The sequence below is a fragment of the Parus major genome, chromosome Z, assembly GCF_001522545.3.
Source record: "Parus major isolate Abel chromosome Z, Parus_major1.1, whole genome shotgun sequence".
NCBI classification, from domain to species: domain Eukaryota; kingdom Metazoa; phylum Chordata; class Aves; order Passeriformes; family Paridae; genus Parus; species Parus major.
This window is the reverse complement of record NC_031799.1, coordinates 50,931,406-50,947,721: the sequence shown is the minus strand read 5'-3', so window position 1 is coordinate 50,947,721 and position 16,316 is coordinate 50,931,406. Positions and strand designations below refer to the sequence as shown.

General features: G+C 41.9%; 1 protein-coding gene across 6 annotated transcripts in view; it reads left to right on the top strand.

Moving 5' to 3' along the window:
- Positions 1-1,688: 1,688 nt before the first annotated feature.
- ECPAS (Ecm29 proteasome adaptor and scaffold) overlaps positions 1,689-16,316 on the top strand; it is a 61,584-nt gene continuing 46,956 nt past the window's right edge. For 2 of the 6 annotated variants that reach the window (XM_033520421.1, XM_015652676.3), the window contains exons 1-4: positions 2,067-2,165; positions 9,257-9,387; positions 13,819-13,935; positions 15,514-15,632. In XM_033520421.1, the coding sequence (XP_033376312.1) occupies positions 2,138-2,165; positions 9,257-9,387; positions 13,819-13,935; positions 15,514-15,632 (395 nt within the window). In that variant the 5' untranslated portion in view covers positions 2,067-2,137. Of the gene's footprint in view, positions 1,792-2,064; positions 2,166-8,175; positions 9,148-9,256; positions 9,388-13,818; positions 13,936-15,513; positions 15,633-16,316 lie in introns of those variants that run through there. The other 4 variants (XM_015652677.2, XM_033520422.1, XM_015652678.3 and 1 more) reach the window with 4 other exon arrangements.

The window sequence follows — 16,316 nt, the reverse complement described above, 5'->3', positions numbered from 1 at the left end:
GTTGTGGAGTCTCCCTCACCTGAGAGATTAAAGAACTGTCTGGATGCAATCCATGTCCTCTAGGAGCATGTCCTGCTTGAGCAGGGAGCTTGGACCAGATATCCTTCCAGCATGACCTCTTCTGTGATTCTGAGTGATTCTGTATGCACAGCTCCCTGAAATGGTAGCTTCGACAACAGGTCTGCCACCTGTGATATGCTGTATCCAAAGACTTCTCCTGGGGATGAGGATTACACCTCTGCTAAGGTGGAACAAGCAGGAACATCACCACAGTGTTTGACCTTTCCTAGGAAAGCAGATATGGGCTTGATGCTGTAAATATTCACCACAAAAATTCTCAGCTCATTAGAGAGCATCTGCTGTTCTTAAAGCTAGAAATGAGTGTGCTTCCTGTGTGGCTGGTCTCCCCTGCCTGTCTCCTTTCTGCGTTAATAAATGCTTATAACTTCCATCAGTTGTGGATGGGTCCCAAATCTGCTTCCTCAAAAAAAAAATAAAAGGCCACCTCTTTGCAACTCATTAGAGCCCAGCCTCTCAACATGGGAGGTTGGGAGTCAACTCCTCAGATCCTGACCTTTGAAAATTGTGGTGGGTTGACCTGGTGGCCGTTGACCACCAAGCTGCTCTATCACTTCCCCTTCCCAGGTGGATGGGAGAGAGAGAATAAGATGGAAAATGGCTTATTGGTTGAGATCAGGCAGTGTTCTAAAGCAAAAGTGAAAATTTGTGCATGCACAGGCAAAGAGGAAGAAAATTTTATTGTTTACTTCCCATCCACAAGTTATATCTGCCCATTTCCTGGGGAGTGGGACTTCAGGATGCACAGAGGTTGCTCCAGAATGCAAACTGTAAAAAATGAATGCCACTTGTTCCTCCTTCAGCTTTTGTATCTGAGCTGACATCATATGCCATGGAATTTTACTTTGGTCAGTTTGGCTCAGCTGGCCTGGTTTTGTCCCCTCCCAGGATCTTGCCCAGCCCCAGCTCCCTTGATGGAGGAAGGAATGTTGGAGAGACAGCGCTGATGCTGTGCCAGCGCTGCTCAGCAATAGCCAAAACACTGGTGTGTTACCAGCACCTTTCCAGCCATCGATGCAAAGTGCAGCAAGGTGAGGGCTGCTGTGGGGGAAATGAGCTCCAGCTCAGACAGAGGCATTGCACAAATATAGCAAGAATGGTGCACAGAAGCTTTTGTCACCTTTTTTTTTTTCCTGACTCGAGAAGAAAGCTAGTCCTCTGACACCTGTCACTTGAACTTAACGTCTGTCGTGGGACTGGCCCTGGAGCTTCAGGGAGACGTGACCAGCTGCCCCCGTGCCACCTGCAGGAAGCAGTAAGGGAGCTCGGGAGCGGGCGCCACGCTGGCTGCTTCTAGAGCTGCCCCAGGGACGCCTCGTCTGGGGCATCCTGCCAAGATGCTCCTTTCAGAGATCATATGTAGCATCGCAGAGTTGGGGACAAAGACGCAGTGCGGTGGTCTCTCTGAGCACCCCCAGAACGGCAGGAGAGGGGCTCTACGGAGCAGCTTTATCCCTTCGAGGAATAGCTTTGGAACAGGGGCTCGGTAGCGCCGGGGGCGGGGGGCGTGGCCGTGCCGCTCGGTGGGCGCGGTCATGTCGGTCAGTGGGCGGGGCCGTGCCCGGCTGGGGGCGGGGCTCGCCGCCCTCCCGCTGGTAGCGCACTCACGGCCGCGCGGGGGCGCCGCACGCCGCTCCCATCCTGTCCCGTCCCTGCGCCTCCGTGCCGAGCGCGGTGCCGGCGCGGCCGCCATGGAGGTCAGCGCGGACTCCGGTCAGTGCTGCCCCCGTAAACCTCCTCCTCGGGGCCTGCCGAGCGGGGCGGCGGCAGGGCAGGGCCGGGCCGGGCCGGGCCGTGTACATGACGGGGGCGGGCGGTGGGGACGGCGGCTCTCTCTTGATATAAACTGGCGGTGACAGAAGAGCAGGCGCTGCCACTGTTGAGGGAAGCCGCAGGGAGCAGGAGGAGGAGGAGAAGGAGGAGGGGGAGGGGGTGGAAGAGGTGGAGAGGGAGGAGGGGGAGGAGGAGAGAGGCGGCCGTCGGCCCGGTGCCGGTGCCGGAGAGGGGTGGGAGGCGCGGAGCGTCTCTCGCCGCCTCCCCTCCCTCCTCAGCCGGCAACATGGCCGCGGCCGCCCAGGACGAGCTCAGTAAGTGCTCGCGGCGCAGGGACTCGCAGCGGGGCTGGCTGGCGGGCGGGCGAGCGACCCGGGGTTTCCCCGCAGCGGGTCTCCTCTGCGGTGGGGCTCGGTCCCCGGCCCGGCCGGGCGGTGACGGCAGCGGGGCCGAACCGGCCCTGGGAGGCCATCTCGGGAAGCGGAAACCGGGAGCAGCGGCACCTCCCGCATCCCCGGTCTCTCAGCGGACACGCCGGCTGCGTGACCTTGCGGGGAGGTGGCGGCGGCTCCTGGCCGGGACGGATCCTGGCGTCTCCGGGACCCCGGGCGCAGGGGGAGCGGCCTCCGCCCACCGCTTCTGAACGGGCACAAGCGGCAGCGTCTCTGCCCGTCGCTGCTCTCGCCTTGTGTTGTGCGACCGCCGTCTTTGAACCACAGCAGCCGTGTGAGCACAACGCTCAGGGCTGGCACGTCCAGGGGCGGGTCCCCCCAGCCCCCGAGGTGCAGTGCCGGGCGGTGGGTAGGAGAGCAAGACGCGGCCGCCCCTGCGGCGCTCGGCACATGACCAGAGGTGCCGCTGCCGCCGAGCATTCGAGACGGCCGAGCTCGGCCCTGCCTGCTTGTTACCTCCAAAACCTTTTCTCAGAGACTCTGGGAAAGCACGCGATCAGATGCTCTTTGGAGAAGCTTATGGAACTTCAAAAAAAAGCGGTTTTTCTTCCTTTGCTTCTCCTGTCCTGTCATAAAAGCTGGTGCTTATCTTTGGAGAGTTAATACAAGATAGCATATGACTCAGCCAAATGAGAGGGCCTTTGGTTGCCCTGAAATAGTACTTGGCAGTCGTCAGAGAGGAAGGGCAGAAGAAATACTTCAAGCATATTCGAGCACTATTGGCTTTCAGTACTAAAGAATTTCTGTGTGCTGTTTCTTCGTGGTGGTTTTTCGGGTTTTTTTCGGGTTTTGTTTAGGATTTTTTGTTTTGTTTTGTTTTTAAATTGTGAGCTTCTGTGTAGATAGCATCCTAATTATGCTCTTTGTTAGAACTAGGCTGAACGATATGATAATGGTGGGAATCTCCATTATTAAGTAGCCAAGGTCTCATGGTGGAGTGGAGAAGAATCTTGATCCTGTACTGAGCCTAGAACTGGAGGACTCGAATGCCAAGCTATTTTTTCCTTTGACAACTGGGATAAATTGATGATAGTGAAAGCTCTCACAGCTGCTGTCATCCAAGAGATTCTGTTATTAGTTTTACAATGCTAATGTAGTTCCCCTTGGTTAAAACCAGACATCGTGAGATCTCTTCCTTGTAACTTGTTGGCCTTTAACTGTGTGCAATCTAGCTTTCCAGGCTCCAAATCTGATCCTGGAAAAAATTAGTCTTCAGCCATGTGTCTGTTGCTACACGGCCTTTTCTCGTAAGCTGGGCTAAAAAGACAAATGTCCCTAGACTGAGATTCACATTAATAATTACGTTATTAGGTTATTTGACCACTGCAACCTTCAAAAATTAGGGAGTTTTATTGGTTTGCTTAGAAATCTTTTTTTCTTTGAGTTGGGGGAGGAATCTCTTTTTGGAAATTTCTTTTTTTTTTGGTTTGTTTTTTTTGAGGTACCTCTCTGTCGCTGAATAGAAAGTACTGCAATCTTAAATAAAATATTAATTAAAGCTAATGGAAAAAAGAGTTACTTCATTTAGAGAACAAGAGGGAAACTAAGCCTCCATGTGGGCTTGCTGTCTTTTGATACATTCAAATGATTAAATTTCAGCATATTTGGAAAGAAATACTTTCTTTTATAGGATGATGACTAGTCCTGAAATAACAAGAATAACTATCATTCGTTTTAGATTGAAAAACTAGATTTCCTTGCTTTATATTCACATGGCTGTAGGAAGATTTCATCTATAACCCCTGTCAAACATGGAAACTCTGTGTAAATGCTGTGTAAGGGATGCTTGTCATTTTAGAGGACAGGTTGTTTGAAGGCAGCATAAGATATGGCTGTTTAAAAATTAATGCAAAATCAGTAAATTTGCCCTGAAGCCATAAGAGTTCAGATGCAAGAGAGGCAAGTTAATCTTGAGTGATAGTAGTCATCCATTCAAATGGAGAACCTAAGCCTGGCATATTGAAAATTATTTGGGTTCTGGTGTACTATTCAAGCTTTTACGTGAGCTTTTCTATAAAATGAAAGAATAGGATGGGACAAAACCCATAATATATCTCCCCTCTAACAAGCCTTCCTAGCCTTTTCCTGTCAAACCTTGGAAAACGCCTTGGTGACTGGCCTGTTTCTGCAAGTGCTCCCTTTAAGTTTTTTGGTTGTAGGCACACAGTGGGTTACTGGTAGAGACAGGAATAGCACCAGCAAATCCTGACTCACTGTTTGCTGCTATAATCATACTAGATATATTTTCTCCCAGAGTCTAATAACATTTGAACAAGAATTTGACTCCTATTTTAGTAGTTGCACAGCAGATGAGAACTTTATTCTTTCTTCTATATGTGGAATAATGCAGAAGCAATTGCTCAGTTCTGGAGAGACAAAAGGGTGTGTTAGAGCTTTTGCTTTAGCAAGAACCTGCCCATAAAACTACCCCAGTCATCCAGGAGGTGAAGTTGAGATGCTTTTGTGCCCAGGGCTCTTTGTTTGATGTAGGGCCGTTTGGAGAAAGTGTGAGGGGCTGCTTGTGCACGTAATGCTTCTACAGAGTTCAGGTAATAGAGGGGGGTTGCAGGATTTTTTGTCTGAATTACTGAAACCATTGTAGATGTTATTTATTTGGTAGCTGGTCCACCAATCTGTCAAACTGGTAGTTCTCAGGAAAGAGAAGATAAATTCTGACTTCATGCACAGATCTGCTGTGTTTTGCAGAGGACTCAGACACTCTTTTTAGTTCCTCAGATGTTTTGTGGTTAAACAGTCAAACTATGAAGTACAGCTAGTTTGACATGTCTTAGCCCCAGTAGTTTCTTGAGTCAGTTTTCATAAAAGGAAGGGTGTGTGTTTTACTTGATACTCTATTACACAAATGGGCATTGCTGAGGGGTCTGTGTGGAATAACTGTGCTGTACATAATATCTATAAGTGCTAGAAGGAGCCGATTTGTAATAGAACTGTGCTTGGCTGAAGAGAGAGATTTCCATGGTAAAAATACGGATAAACGGTGGCATAGCTACCTCAGTAAGGCCAGACATTTTCTTTTTCTTTTTTTTTTTTTTTCTTTTCAGTTAAAATAATGAAGGTAAGCTCTTAAAATTCTTGATTATACTGAGGTTGCTATTTCACTGTTTATCCATATTTTTATATTTTTTGTCCTTCTCTCAGTTCTCTTAGATGACCTCCATGTCAGTATTTACCAAATACTGTATTGGAAGGAAAGGGCATATTTTGTCTATGAGCAGGCTGTAGAGTTTTACTGTTGCCTTGGGTGACTGCAAGGTCAGTTTTGAAGTAACAAAACTTAAAATAACTCTGAACCTTTTATGGATGGTATTGTAGGATTTGGAAGTTATCTTACAGTGTCTCATTGTCAAGTAGCTTTTATGTAGGATTTGTGTCCATTATCTGTATTTTGAAAGTGATTCCTTTCTTTTTTGTCTTTGCAAGATTAAGTGCTGAAACCTGTGTTCGTTCTTGTGATCTTAAATGGAGGTTGGAAAGAACCAGAAGTGAAACATGCATTTTCTCATATAGGTAGCTGCATTGCCATGGTAACTTGGGAGTTGCAGATTCCAAATACACCATGTCAGTTTACACAAATTGGACACTGGTGTTAGAAATAGGGATACAAAGATATATCTTGCTTTTCTGCCCCATTGTTTCTTTCACATAGAGTTAAAGGAAATGTCTTCTTCATATGCAATGCCTTTTGTTTGATTCTCCATATTTATCTTTGTCTTCTTGTAAACACCCTTTATTTCCTCAAGAAAGTGCCACAAAATTGGCATTTTTTGTGAAAGTACTGAAGCATGAAAAGAAGTGATTGTGCCAAAATACATTAATAACTGTTTCAAATTCTGCATGGATTTAGTTGAACATTTTAAAAGTGAAACTACTTACCGTTTTTTTAACTCATGCACCTTATTCTTTGTTGTGTTGTGTTTTTTAATCTATAGTAAAATGCTACCTGTCATAGCTGTGGCACACATATGATGTTTCTAAAATTGGTTTCCAGTTGCTAAGGCTTTTTCCAAACAGTTTTTGTCCTTTCCACCCCTCTTCCACCCTCCTTGGTAGGTAGTGAAACAAGCTGGACATCTTGCTTTAATTTTTTCTACTATCAGATGAGCTCCTAAAATTGTAATTGTTTTTCAGTTGGCAGTAGGGGCTGTAAAATCAGATGGAGAGGATTTTAGCTTTATACTAAAAACTTTGTAAATGCATGAGATGGGGCATTGAGACCAGTTACGAGCAAACTGTCTTGTTTGAGGCTTGCTGGTTGAGGCTGAATGGAGGCTGTGAAGAGACATAAAGGAGGGAAGGACGTTTTTCTCATGCCAGCCAGGTCTGCAGCACACATGAAGACAGGACACAGCATCTGAGACCCACATACTTCATCCACAGTTCCTGGAGTATTGTGTGCGATGCTTTAAATCTCCAGTGTTTATGCTTTCCCGTAATGAATACTGTCAGCTTGAGAAATGGTCTTAATTGTTAGTAGAATAAAAACCATGGAGGAACTGTTTGATGTACAATACTTGGGAGGTTTTATAGCTCTTTGTTTTCCTGTCCCACTGCTGTAGATATAGCCTGCATCAGCAGCAAGGGAGAGTGCTCTGACAAACTCCTGACCAGTTTTTTAACTACGTCCAGGTGACTAGTACCTTTGAATTTGCTGAAGAGTCTTGTTGTGGTTATGGGAAGAGTATCTGATGACAGTATTAGGGCTTAACTGACTTTGCAGCAGAGATAGGAGAAAAGTAATAAACTTACCTCAGAGGCAGTGTAAAGAAGGGAGTAGCTTTTTGTGCTCCTGATCTTGTTGATATTATTATTTACACCATTCTGGTTGCTGCTTGAAACAAGAGAGTAATGGAGGAAGCTGGAAATGGGGCAGGTGCTTGCAATTCAGTGCATTGTTGCATTTCTTGAGTGCACATGTGAAGTGGTTTCTCTGCCTTCCAGAAGGTGTGTGTGTAGTCCAGTGACTACCAACAAATGGCTTTAGAACTAACTTTGGTTGTGTTTCATTACACTTGTTTTTGACCTGCGGCTGTGTAAAAGAATATATTGATAAAGTTTCTCAGATGAAGTGCTTGATGATGATGGATCTGCAATGTTCTTCTGGAGTTCTAGGTCCAAGGGGAAAGATTTGATAGTTTTTTATTCATTGTTTGAGTAATTTCAGCTGCTTGATGTGACTTCAGTAGTCCCTCACTATCTCTAGGGTAGTGAGGGGAGGTCCTTGAATGAGGGCTCATTGGGATGGGAGGGGCAAGGATGACACAAAAAGGAAGGTGAAAAGAAATCAGATGTCATTATTTTTTAAAAAATTAAAACCTGAGATAAGTATTATAAAGCCCTTGACTAGTTGACAACCTGAGTGGTCTGTGAAATCTGTCTGAAATGAGATTGACTCATATCTTCAGTTTATATTATAAATGCTGCAGAGTTTTAGCTTGTAGTTTCCTTGACAGTAGAAATTTCATCATCCTCTGTTCAAATGCCTGTCATATTTGCTCAGCAGAAAATGAAATCTTGGAAGTGGTATGTTTATGTTTAATCTGCATCTGGCAGAGGAGGAATGATGCTATGAATGCAGGGATAGCGCAGGTTTTAAAAATAGGACAGTAAAGGCTTCTGAAGCTAAATCATCATAGGTTTGCTGGTTAGAGCTATATTTGCATTTCAACATCCCTTTTGTTTGCTTTGGTCCTAAGCATGTCCATTCACCTCAGTCTTTACTGCTGCCATGTAGGAGTGCTTTTTTCTTTTTTTTTTTTTTTTTTTTTTTTTTGCCCCACTGTAGTCCTTTACAGCCAGGTCAATGATCCTACTCTGCAGAAGGAGGCCCCTCTCTCTTATTATTAGGTCTCCCTCTAATCTCAGTTTGCTATAGATGACTTTACATTAGTCTTTGGGGAAATAATTTCCTCCCTGTAGAATGTCTTAAGACCTTTAGTCCTTCAAAAGCATCGTCTCCTTGCTGCCTGTGGGTCTGGGGCTCGATTGCTGCAGGATGAAAAACAGATGCTGCTGATCCTGTGCACAAGAACTCTTCTCAGTCCAGCTGTTGGGAATGCTACTGTTGCTGGGGAGGCTTTGCTTTGCTTGTGATATAGCTGTTGGGGCAGCTGCATGCTGGCACTTAAAGTAAGGACTTTTAACCTTGTTTTTATAAAAGCAAACGGTACTCAGCCTTTGTGCTTGAGCTGTTGACAGCAGTTTTTGGTGTTGCCTGTTTTTGTGAAATGATTTTTTGTTTGTTCCTTTCTGCATTTGGGGAGTAGATCAGCTAGCCACAGGAAGGTGAATTAAAACACTCCAGCCACTTTGTAGAGTGATAATGGGATGACAACAGCCTGTCCTATGTTTCAAGCGTATGCTTTTACTCCGATTGATGATAGTGCTGTCTTTTTGAAAAATGAGAAGCTATTTATAACAAACAAGTAACTGGTTGAGCCAACATTTATTCAGATTTTCTGGGAGACCTAAGTGCCCCAGTGGACAGGTGCTGGACATGTTAGCCCATGTCAAGGTGTCATATGAATTCTCCTGTAACCCTAACTTATGAGTATCAAATTTACCCTGGAACAGTTCAAGCTTCAGAAAACTGATTTTTTCTCTGTAGCTTGTTTCTTGTGCTTTCAGGTGTGTGGAGTGTACTTAAAAAGGGAGCCTTAATTGTTTTTGTCTTTGCTAGGAGAGGTCTCCATACACTTGTGAAGTACTGGCTGGCACTGGAAGCCATCAGGCTGGTTTCTACAATCAAGGGTTTTCTTAGTGTTAAAAATCTCTGATGAGTGCTGTTGAAATATAAAAACTCTAATGACACTGTGCAGCATTTCTTGTAAGTCACTTAGAGGATGTTCAGGAAAACAGGAATCTTGCTACAGGAATTTTGAGTTTCAACCAGTTTCTCTTCTTCCTTTTTTTTTTCCTCCTTTAATTAATTGCAGATCAGTTGGAGCGCGTGTTCTTGCGTCTTGGCCATGCAGAAACAGATGAGCAGTTACAGAACATTATTTCCAAATTCCTACCCCCTGTTCTCCTCAAGCTGTCCAGCACACAGGAAGGAGTTCGCAAAAAGGTAAGAGTTCTATTTACCATAAAAATACATTGTCCTGATCAGGGAGAAGGAAATGCCCATGATGTATCATGATTTGCTGTGCTTGGATGTTCTCTGTTCAGAAAATTACTCTTTGAGGAAAAATAATCATTACTGTAATAGGAAATTGGCTCATTACACCTGTTAGAGCTTAAACAAAACAGTCAGTGCTTGCAGCACGGGCTTTGCAGATGTGTGGAGTATTTGTTTACACTTGAGGCCAGCTAGCTCTGAGTTAGGCTGGGACAAAGGCTTGCTGCCATAGGGACAGTTGCCTTGGCTTTCAGGGCTGCTGTGATTCCACCTGACTTAGGGCACCTGTGAAGCTTGCTTCTGTGTACAAAATACCATGAAGCCATACTCATTGATGTCATTCACTTGGCTGATAACTGGAATAAGAGCAAGAACCCAGTAATTTTGAAGATGGACTGTGATACCTACTTGAAAAATTCAGTTCATGGTACAGAAGACAGCTTTATCACAGAATTTATTCTGTCATCTTAATATATACACAAATAACCAAAATTGTTCAGTTGTTGCCTGTAACCAGTCAAAAGGAGCAAGGATCAAGCAGTTTTAGAAGTGGAATTTAATATGTAACTGGGGAATTCAGTTATCTGCATTAGGTTTTAGGTCTGGTAATAGGAGTGAACTGGAACATTTTGGAGGAGAGTGCAGATGAAGTTTCATAAGTCACTCTATCTTGTATAAATAGGGAATTGATAATACTGTCACTGCATTTATAAGTTGATTTCAGAACCTGCAAGTAATTGTAGCATAGATTATTTTCAAAGTTCTGCACAAAAAACGTGGCCCTAAGAGTGATTACATGAAAGTGGATCTACGGATGTCATTTCACTCCACTGTGCTGAAGGACAGCTGCTCTAACTCAGGATGGGGGGTTCTTCTGAATACCTGCTTGCCGTATGCGAAGATATGAAGAAAGGCATTTAACCAGCTGGTGAAATTTCTTAGGGTATTTTTGTATGATTTTTTTTTCTCTAAGCTGGAATGTGTTGTCAGTTATTTTGGAGTGTTGGAAGATTCAGGAAAGAGGGAAGACTAGTCTTTTGAAAATTAAATTTCAAGAGGCCTCTTGAAATCACACAGCCTACTTAAGGGTGTATTGTAGTAGTAGTTCACAGTTTTTGCATTAGAGTGAATAAAGAAATAAAATGCATTTCTTCTTCCTTTTAGGTGTTTAAACTATAGATTTTCATCCACACCAGATGATAATAATACAAGCAATTACAGCATGTACTTTTTGATATTTGTTTAATTCATTACAGCCATGTAGATTACCCTGAATTCTGCCCTTATAATATCAGTGAAGGGCATTTGACTTTTTCAGTATTCTGTTTTCATAATTAATTCAAAATACAAGAAGAAGATTCTGTATGTGTTGAATTTTTTCTAATTTGATATTTTTCACATAGCAAAATAATTTATCAGTGAGACAGAGGTGAGGGGAAGACTGTCAGTGTTTTATTCTGATTAATATCAGTGAACATTTGCTATCTGTAAGTTGTTTCGATGTGCATGTTCCCCTTTTCCATTACTTACATTGGAACTCAGCTTGTCAGACTTCATGCACTTATATGTTGTTTAATACAGTGGGAAAACATGCTAAGAATTCTGTTGCCTTTTCAAATACCTAACTTTCCATTGCTAATTTTACCTGGTAGATAACTAAAAATATTCTTGATGTTCAGCACCAGCTTAAATCATGTTAATGCAATGTAAGCAAAATGGAAACATGTATTATTTAACATGAGCACTCAGGTGATTGGAAAGCTGATCTAATAAAGGTAATAAATAGAATGGAAATAGAAGGGCAAGCTCTTTATTAACTCAGTGGTTCCTGTTACCAGTGACAAAACCGACACCCCATGTCATGTCTATCTCCTGCAGTGATTGTGGTTGTTAAAAACCCATAAACCCACCACCAACAGCAATAAAAAAGTGTGCCAGTATAGTTAACCATGGTTTAAAAGCTTACATAATTTTAATTGAATTGACAGCGTAGCTTTTCATAGTAGAGATACAAGCAAATAAGAACATTTGTATGTTGTGAGTATGCTGCTAAGTGTACAGTTTTTCAAGGACTTCTTTCACCTAACTTTAGATGCATGGATTAGTTCACAAGTGTACCAGAAGGACTGACTATGTTCTAATTTTACTTTGACTCCCCAGACTGACTTTGTCCTCAAGCCTATACTGCTAGAATAAAAAGGGGAAATTAAGTTCCATTTTTCTTCCTGTTGCCTTAATGTATTCCTTTGTTGGTTTTATTGCTGCCCATAATTTTATGACTGTGGGGTCACTAGTGCTGCAACATTTACTAATTTGAACTCATTGTCCTCATACATTTTCAGATCTAGGTTGTAGTCTAACTGTGGAGATAAGCTCGTAATGCCTATACCTTCTTAATCCATTTAGGGCCAAAGAAGTAATCCCTTTTCAGACCACAGTTTGACAAATGAGTTAAATTTTACTCTAGCATGTCTTCTACGAAATCAGTTATCCTAGTGACATCACACAAAGAACTAATCCAGGGTAATTTCACTCTGCTTCTTCAGATGAGCTCCAGCAATTGTTTTTGCACTGGCAGTGTTTGTGCCAGACTGGATATTGTTGACACTTTAAATGCATCCCATGTGAGGCCAGCAAAAACAAAAGAAGTCAAAAGTGCAGACGTTTGCTTATGTCAGGTCTGAAGAGTACTACTGATGAGCTCTTTAGCTCACTTGTTTGACATTAATGATTAGAGAAACAGGACGTGAGCTAAACCCTTACACATACCCAAATCCAGCTACATCTTTTTACCAGCCACCACTGGTAATTTGAGCATATTCCTTGAGTTCTGTCTTAGTGTCTCCTACACTTTTTCAAAGAGATCTGTGCAGATGGTTTTTTTCTCTCTAAAATCCTATGAATTTGTAACTGTTGCAGTAAATTTACAGCCAGAAAATCTGGTAGCTGTCAGTGGTAGTTAGTTTGCTAGTTTATTTCTGGTTTCAATCACATGCTTGCAGTCAGCTCCAAAGTTTCTCTGCATTATAGCTGGACATGATTTTGTTTGACACCTAGTCATGGAGCAGATGTAAAGATAGTGTTTAAGAGGCTGCTCATATGCATACATTGGGTTCTGCAGTTTCTATTAGGGGCTTCAGTGACAGCAATTTAGCTACTTTTTCAGCATAATATGACCAAGACAATGATCCCTCAAAAACACATGACACCCTGGCTTTTTGGCTTGAATTGCTTGATTCAACATGAATCTAGGACTGGCTCTGACTGGTTTTGCTGGATCTGAGCTCACGTCATCTAATGTCACTTCCATTTTTTTGCACCACTTTTTTTGAGAATCTGATAAAGTTTGCAAGCAGATGTTCAGTGTGATTTCTCAGAATGGATAATAGTTTCAGAGTAGAAGCTGTAGTTTTTCAATTTCCTTCATACAGTTACAATTCTTCCTTCAGATTTACAAATGTCACTTTGGTGATGCTAAGAAACTACCTAATAGGACTGTAGAATCATGGGATAATTCACATTGGAGGGAACTTTAGGAGGTCTCCAGACCAATATCCTATTTAAAACAGTCCATTACAAGTTCAGTTCAGGATGGAGGTAGAGATTTTATCAAGATGGATCCTTGAAAACCTCTGAGGATAAAGATTGTACAAACCCTCTGGGCCCCAACTTTGCTGCTTGGTAGTCGTCATCATGGGTGAATACCATGGTGCACCTCTCTTGTTTCAACACACTCTAGCCCCAGTTTTGCCTGCTGTCTGTCAGAGCCCAGGGCCGTTCCCCTCAAGCAACTGCCTGTTCCCATTGGCATTGCTGCTGGGGCTCTGCCTGCCCAAGCAGGACTGCGCATTGCTTCTGCCTTTCACAGCACTCCTGTTGGCTTCTCTTGTTTGAAGGATTTCAGTTCTGTAATGATCCGCTCCAAAGAGTTCTCATACACTTACTTAGTAAATAACTTTGTAATGGGTGGGATTATTTTTTTCCCCCCTGACTGGTTTGTGAATCTGCATTATTCTGCAGCTCAGTATGGAGCAGCAGTGGAGATTCCAAGCCAGAGCCAGTTTTGACAGATAGTAACCAAACTGTGGTTCTCTTGAACTGGTCATCTTCAGTAATCCTTCCTTTCTTATATTTCTGTTGATGGATATTATTGATTGCGGCATGGTTTTGAACTTCCGTGTGTGTCTTAACAGTGATGTGATTTCAAGATAGTACTTAAAAATAATTGCTGCTGTTCTCTTACAGATTAAATACTCAGTTAGACCAGACCTGATTTGCTTATGCTAAGCTTGCCTATTGGCCTAAACTTGATGATTGGATCCCAAAGTAGCAACATTAATGATGGTTCAAGTTTTTTTGGGTTTTTTTTCTTCCTGTCAGGTCATGGAGCTGCTGGTTCATCTGAATAAGCGCATCAAAAGTCGACCAAAAATTCAGCTTCCGGTAGAGACATTGCTAGTTCAATATCAAGACCCTTCTGCAGTGTCATTTGTCACTGTAAGTGTCTGTTCTTCCAAGGCCATTTGCTGCTTTACTTTAGCAAGCAGAATATTCTTCAATGCTCCTGTATTTAGCTCTCTCAGTTTTCCTGTTGAGTATGTAATTGCTAAGAGGTTGATGTTTTAAGGGCTTTTTTTATACTCAGTTTTATAGTCTGGTATAGGTGAAACTTAGTTTCATAAAGCATTTTGCTGTTCAAATTACTGACAGTTACTCTTGATATTTCATGATTGTATGAATTGTCATTGCTTGTATTGTGAAGGGTCTGTTCATTGGTAGAAGCGGCATTTGCAAGCAGCTGCCAATCCTTATCCTGATATCTGCAAGATCAGACTTTTACTTAAAACGCCTTTATCTCTTTGAACATATGAGGACCTGCATTGTTACGTGGTTTTAGAGTCAGAACCTTAGCTAAGCAAGATTTAAAAAATGTTACGTTATTAATGGTGAAACTTTCATGGGTTATTTTGTTCAATCTAATTTAAAAAGTGAAAATAGTTTTAAAATGTTTTTCTGAAACTATGAAACAGTTTACATTTCAGTTTTGTTAGGTCTGTTGCAAATCATCAAACAAAAGTGATTAAATCATAGGGAAACTTAGTACTTTTCGTTTTATTATCCAATCTTGTATGAAACATAAATTAAAAATATAACATCTTAGAAATGTATGGAGAAATATTTAGACTTTAAGCAGCAGTGACATTCATAAAAGTAATCTTAGGTTGTCCTAAGCAAGTGGCATTATCTGGAGTTCACTTTTTACAGAAGACTTCTGGACTGCATATGTTTTGTAGAGCAAAACAAACTATCTTGTTTAAAGACATACTTGACAAACTCTGCATTTGGCTGGACTTGTCAAAAATGTCTTTTCATTCATGTCTCTCAGATATATATATTGATTTGCATCATAAGGCTTTATAGTGTTTTAACTCGTCATATGCAAAGTAGTGTACTGTACTACAGCGCTCTTCTTTGGCACTTCTTTCAGCCAGGTCATGGAACACAACTCTTACCTCAGCAGTTCTTGGCTGGATTTAGATGAACAGCATTTAACAGCTAGATAGTTAGATAGTCCAGTATTCAATATTGCTTTGCTGTGCTGTCCTGTCACTGGACTCTTGACAGCACTTGCAGCTTTTAGATAAGTGATTTAGAAACATGTTTTCAAGAGAAATTTTGTCTATGCTAATGACTTTGTATTTATTAAATATTGTTTTCTATTTTATTTCAAAAATATATGAGAGATCATTGCATTTGCTTTCTTTTAAGCTGTTGCGTAGTTACAGCTGTTTTTGGTGAAATTGGCAGTGAGAAAGATAAACCAAAGAGAGTTTTTTTAATTGTTTTTTCTACCTTTTAAAGTAGAGGTCTAGCAAGAGCTTTTATGAGTTGTCCTTGGTGAGTCTCTACTTTAATGGTTGTCAGTCTGATAAGTCTTAAACTTAAGAAATTAGTCTTACAAAGCATATGTCGTTTCCTGTACCCAATTATGTAACAGAAGATACAAGAATAGAATAAGGAACACATACTTCTTTTTCATTACTGCAATACTGTGTGCTTTTTCTACCCCTTTAGAATTTTACCATAATTTATGTTAAGATGGGATACCCCCGTCTGCCTGTGGAAAAACAATGTGAATTGGCTCCAACCCTTCTCACTGCAATGGAAGGGAAGCCTCAACCACAACAAGACAGGTATAACTACTTACTTTTGAAGTGAATTTTGTTGGTATTGTTTTAGTAAAATAATGTGTATCAGTTCAAAGATTTCCTTAGTACTGTCTTCATTACTTAGGATGTTCTTGGCATGTGCTGTTTGCATCAGTAATTCAGTCATTTGGGTGGTACAAAAAATTCTTATAGTGTAATGCTCTAATAGTATACAGAATCTGCAGCAGCAGACTCCCTATATGATAGGAGGCCTGTGTTATGATAGCAGTGAAATGCCTTTCCATATCCCCCATGCATCTTCAAGTTCTGATTTCCAGCTCAAGGTCAGACACCTTAAGTAGATACCCTCTGACCAGCTGCAGGAGCAGTGCTAGATGTCTTGGATTGACCACTTTAAATTGAGAGATAGTGTTTCAAGTACGAATTTTAGCTAAGTTGGAATATCTGAAAAAAAAGACTGTCAGGAGCTGCTGTTTACTAAGAACCTCAAGAAAACTGTAACTGATGGGCTTGGTTCTTACTTGCACTGAGATGAGTTTTCACTGTGCTCCTATTGGAAAATGTCACCAAAGCTATGTCTTCGTTCATTCTACATACTGTGATGGTGTAAAAATATTTTTAAAATTACTTTACTGAAGGGTCTTGCAGTAAAATCTTGCTTCCATTCATGAGATTATTGTGAAAATACTTGGAACATGGTTTTTCTTG